Source organism: Cynara cardunculus, assembly GCF_001531365.2.
Source record: "Cynara cardunculus var. scolymus isolate 2C chromosome LG 15, CcrdV1, whole genome shotgun sequence".
Classification (NCBI taxonomy): Eukaryota; Viridiplantae; Streptophyta; class Magnoliopsida; order Asterales; family Asteraceae; genus Cynara; species Cynara cardunculus.
In genome coordinates this window covers 5,841,473-5,846,896 of record NC_037542.1, presented here as the reverse complement: position 1 = coordinate 5,846,896, position 5,424 = coordinate 5,841,473, and the positions used below count along the sequence as shown (strand labels likewise).

The following is a 5,424-nucleotide window of genomic DNA, read 5'->3' as shown; positions in this document are numbered from 1 at the left end:
TTTTTTATAAGGATAATAATTAAGTAATATGTTGGAACTCGATAATTATTCTAATTATATTTTAGGTTTTTTATATTTTAAAATAAGATGTTTATCCTCTATTCGATTATGTTTATCCGCAGTTAGTTACACGAATTCAAACATAAAGCTTTAATAAGTTGTACTTATGCAAAATTACTTGTAATCTTGAATTCTAAGTAATATGCATCAATATACAGTATTTCATGCATAAAAAATGATTTTTAATAGTTTTTGTCAAATGTTTTATAATATAGCATAAATATCTTATATTTTTTTCCCCTTTTCCTTATTAGCTAATTTTTACCAAACATAACTTCTTTATCAAGAAACAACTACTTTTTCAACCAACATTTAACTTATCAATTATCAGTCAAACATTATTTAAATATTCCAAAAAATATAAATGAAGTAGATATTTGACGTATTTCCATTATTTACTATCATCAAATAAACTTTTCTCAAAATAAACCAAACAATATTTTTATGACATAATTGAGTTTAGTGCTCGTCCCCAAAACAATCTTCACACACGAAGAGTTACGTGACTACTTGAGTCGAATCCGAGTTAGGGCACCACACTACATCGAGAAAATGTGCAATTGCACAAGCGGCAGGTACGTAGACTGCCTCGGCCTCCTCAAGATCAAGGATGATGGCACCATCTCTGTCGTATGCCATTGTTACAATTGCTGCAAACAAGGCAAGATCAAACCCTCCCACCAACCACCACCTTTTTATGTATATGTTATTTTAGTATATAATATTTATATGCAACAAAACTCATACATACACTCACCTTTGATTGGGCTTGAATTTTTTACCACGAAAAAGGTTGAGTTTATAGGACCACAAAAGTGTTTAATTAAGGTCTTAATAGACTAATTTATAGGACTTAGTTTTATAAGACCAAATATTTGTATGTCCTATCTAAAAATGTTGTAATAAACTTATAGAACGTTTTTGATGTCTAAACAAGTTTTTAAGACACTTTTGAAACAAAGTGACATATAGCTATTTCATAAGTAACTTTTAAAAAGTATCCTATGAACACATCATTTTATTAGACACTTGTTTTATAAGACTTTCAAATAGTGTCCCATAAAAGGGTTAATAAAACACTAGTCGCCTTATAAGGGACTGAATACCTTCTCTATCAGACACATTTTAAAACCGTGAATCCAGATATGAACAAAACGGATAATATTTGGTACGGTTGGCCTAAGATGTGATAAATGGTATCAAAGTAGGAACATGATTGGTATGCCAGCGTCGCTGGCTCCTAAGATGGAAGCGTCTTATAAAGTAGTCTATTGTAATTGTAAATTCAATTATAAAAACTACATATATTAATATTAACTAGAAAGATACTCGCACAATGCAACGAGATACATCGAGATAATGTTTCGTTTTATTTTTTTGTCTTTGTCGATATAATACGATTTTATATGATTTTGATAAAGCGAAAGTGTTTATATTCACAAAAATTTGAAAAAAAATATATCGATATTAGCATGAAATTAACTATTTAAAAATTCTCGTTCTTTATGTAATTTTTAATTCAAATTTTTTATTATAATTTAATTTAGGTTTAACAATAAAGTAATTTATTTTTGGTTTAATAATATAATATTTATAAGGATAATAATTAAGTATTCTGTTATAAGTGTAATTCAATGATTATCTTAATTATATTTTAGATTTTTTATATTTAAAATGAGATGTTTATCATGTAGTTGATTATGTTTATCCACAATTATTTACACGAATTCAAACATGAAGATATAATAAATTGTAATTACGCACAATTTACTTGTAATCTTGAATTTTAAGTAATATGACTCAATAAACATTATTTTATGCATAAAAATGATTTTTAAAAGTGTTTATCAAATGTTTTATAATATAATATAGATTTAAAAATAAATAGTTATTAAAGAAGTATTGGAATAAAACAATGAGGAATATGTGTTGGTTAGCATATCATATCAATTTCACAAGACTTTCCTAAACGTTGAATCTTTCCGCATCCACCCAAAAAGCTTTGCTCCCTACTTCTATTTTCATTCAATCATTTGTTGCTTTCATGGTTAGATAAAGTTATGTTTTGGTAAATTAGTTGATGACTCATAAATTAATTGTTAGCTTATAAGTTAGTTGATGAACAAATTATGTTTGGTAAAACTAGCTGATGGAAATGTAATTTGTTTAATCAATTATAATATATCAAAATATAATTGAAACAATCAAACAAATCTTTAATAATATAATATATTAAATAATATATATACTTTTTGTACACAATTTATGTTATATGTTCAATGTTTTTAAGTTAAACCACAAGCAACTATTTAGTGATAACACAAGTCTCTTCATAGCTTTTAATGGTCGACAATTATTTAATGCAAAATGAAAATGAAAAAAATCAACCAAGATGAAATTTGCATCCAAGGAGAACATCAAAGTCAGAATTATTTACACAATGAAAAGGAGACTAAAATTAATCAAGGTCCACGACCCCAATTTGACGTGAGCTTTTGTGAGTTATAAGAACTTCAACTAGAATAATGAGATTTGAGATCAGGTCGATAAAAAGATCATGAGAACTCTGAGATCAAACTTAGTATTGAAGATCATCTTTTGTAGGTATTTTGTAAGGATAACTTGATCGAAAGTCCAGTACAATTTTTGTGATAACTGGGTTTATCGGGGTTATTTTTGAATAAGAGTGGTAAGTTGAGGGGTTTATTTTATTAATATGCTTAAAGTAATTTAAATCACCACGCCTCTTATTATTATATGTTTGTTAGTGAGATAATTGTTTTATTCCATTGGAGTTGTGAAAGCAAGTAAGAAAAAAAAAATGGGTATGTGTTCTTGATACCGAAGCAAAAACAAAAACCGAAAGAGGAAAATGAAAGAAGTTGATTATGTGATTATTAATTTGAATAATTGTTGTTGTTCATTTGCAATTCTGTGAATCAATATGAGTTTTATTTAAAAAAACTTTCCTTTTTACAGTGTTAAACAGAATCGTATGGTTCAATATGTGGGGGAGTTTTGAAACTGTTATTGTGCTATTTTTAACATTATTTTGTATTTTGATATGTTAATATCAAATGATTGAAATAAAGGTAGCATAATCAGGAGATGTGTACTTTGGGATAAAGGGTGACATAATCAGAAAAGGTGTATTTTGGGATAAGGTTGACATAATCAAGAGTGATGTATTCTGGGATAAGGGTGACATAATTATGAGAAGCGTATTATTGAATAAGGGTGGCATAATCAACTGAATGTGAAAACTGGGATTTTTTTGGATCATATGAAAACTGTTATCGCATCTTTATGATGCAGTGATCTTGAGTTATCGCATCTTCATGATGCGGTGACCTTGAGTAATCGCATCTTCATGATGCGATGACCTTGGTTTATCGCATCCTATATGATGCGATAAGTTGATTTTATTGCATATTTGTGATGCGAGAAGGGTGTTTGTCGCATCCTTGTGATGCGACAAGTTGAGTTGTTGCATCATATTGATGCGACAAAGATGTGTTATCGCATGTATTGGATACGATGAGATGGGTTCTCGCACCCATGTGATGCGAGAAAATTGGGTTGTCTCACCCTTGTGATGCGAGAAAAGTATGGTTTTATCTATATGATGCGATAAGTTTATGTATAATTCGACAAATGGGTAATTTTATTATTTAATGCGATAAGTGGGTAATGCCTCATCATCTTGATGCGACAACAAGAGATTTGTTCGATAAAATGTTGTTTATTTGTTATTTATACAAATATGGGTTTTATAAAAATGTTTTGGTGATTTTCATCCTGTAATAGCAATCAAATGAATTTCTCACTAGACCAGTAGACCTCATAGTTTAATCTTCATTTTGGTGTTTTAAAATGTGCATTACAGGTCGGACACAATTAGACGATAAGGGAAAGAGAAAATTATAGAGGGATTCATGATTTATTGCATGTGGATTTTTGGGATGATTTGATGTTATTTGTATCTGAATACTTGTTATGTATATAAGTCTTGTACTAAGATTATGTGAAAAAAATTGGTAGCTACTTTTGTAATATAGTTTTTGTATTTTTTTTTTGAAGTATATAATATTTATATACGACAAATTCAACAAATAAACTCACACACGCTCCTCACATATGGTGAGGTTTGAACCCCTGACCTCCTAGAAGGCCAAGGGCTACGATACCGCTAGGTCAAATGCCCTTTGGTATAGTTTTTGTATATATTGGAACCAAATGTATAAATTTGTATTTCATAATATATAAAATATATGGTTATATGCAAATATGATCTTGGAGTACATTATAGGATAATTTAGTTTTCAATATTCTATGTATGGGTGCTCATGGGTTGGGTTAATCGGGTTGAAGACATTTGAACAACTCAATCTAATGCTTGCAGTTTGAAAAATCTTAAACCAACCCAGCCCAAACGAAAGTACAACCCAACCCAACCCAAACCGTACGGGTTGGCCGGGATGATATTTTGGTACATTAAGATATTCTTCTAACCTTGAATATGTTATTATCCTACTCATAATTTATTTTTCATCAGCAATCATTTGATACAACTTATCTATACTTCTTACGTATAACATATTCAGTTAATTTTCTCAATTTACGCATATATGTTTACAGTTACTGAACTTATATACGAATGAGTTATATAGAGATGTGAATAGATTGAAAAGATTTGTATATGAAGAGCGTATATGATAGTGTAATTGTCTAATGTATATATTAATAGAAATTCAACGATCATAAATAAAAGAATATCGGGTTCATCGGGTTGGGTTGAGTTCAAATAATAGTAACTCAATACCTACGGTTTGAAAATTTTACAACTCGATTAGAAATCAGGTTGCTTCAAATTGAGTTATTTCGCGTTAGATTGAGTTGATCGGGTAATTAATCAGGTTGGTCGAATTTTTGAGCACTTCTAATTCTATGCACACAACATTTTACATTATGTAACCACTAATGGTGGCCAATGTTGGTCTCAGGTTAAACAAGGAGGGAGGGGGGTATGCAGCAACAACTAATTGGGTGTGTTAAAATGTTTTTCTAAGTAATAAGTTCAAAATCGAGTCAATTCATGTATTAGTAATGTAGAAAGTGAGTTTTTAATGTTGATGTGTGCGAGAAGGAAAGTACCAGGTAGAATGCATTTAGCAATATATACAGGTGCAATTAGACATTATTTGGCAAAAATAAGCTAGCTTATTTTCTGGATATACGTTTAAACGGACAAAAGCTAGCTTATTGAAACTACTTGAAGTAGCGTTTTTGGTAATTTATTGTCATATTTTTTCAATTATAAACTCTCATTGATATTAATTATTATTTATTACTATTAATTATAAA

General features: G+C 29.4%; 1 protein-coding gene across 1 annotated transcript in view; it reads left to right on the top strand.

Moving 5' to 3' along the window:
* Nucleotides 1–4,473: 4,473 nt before the first annotated feature.
* The window catches only part of LOC112528450 (3-ketoacyl-CoA synthase 6-like), a gene marked incomplete at its 5' end in the record, with an annotated part of 5,905 nt that continues 4,954 nt past the window's right edge, over nucleotides 4,474–5,424 (top strand). The window contains one exon of the mRNA XM_025139477.1: nucleotides 4,474–4,498. Within this exon, the coding sequence (XP_024995245.1) occupies nucleotides 4,474–4,498 (25 nt within the window). The remainder of the gene's footprint in view (nucleotides 4,499–5,424) is intronic.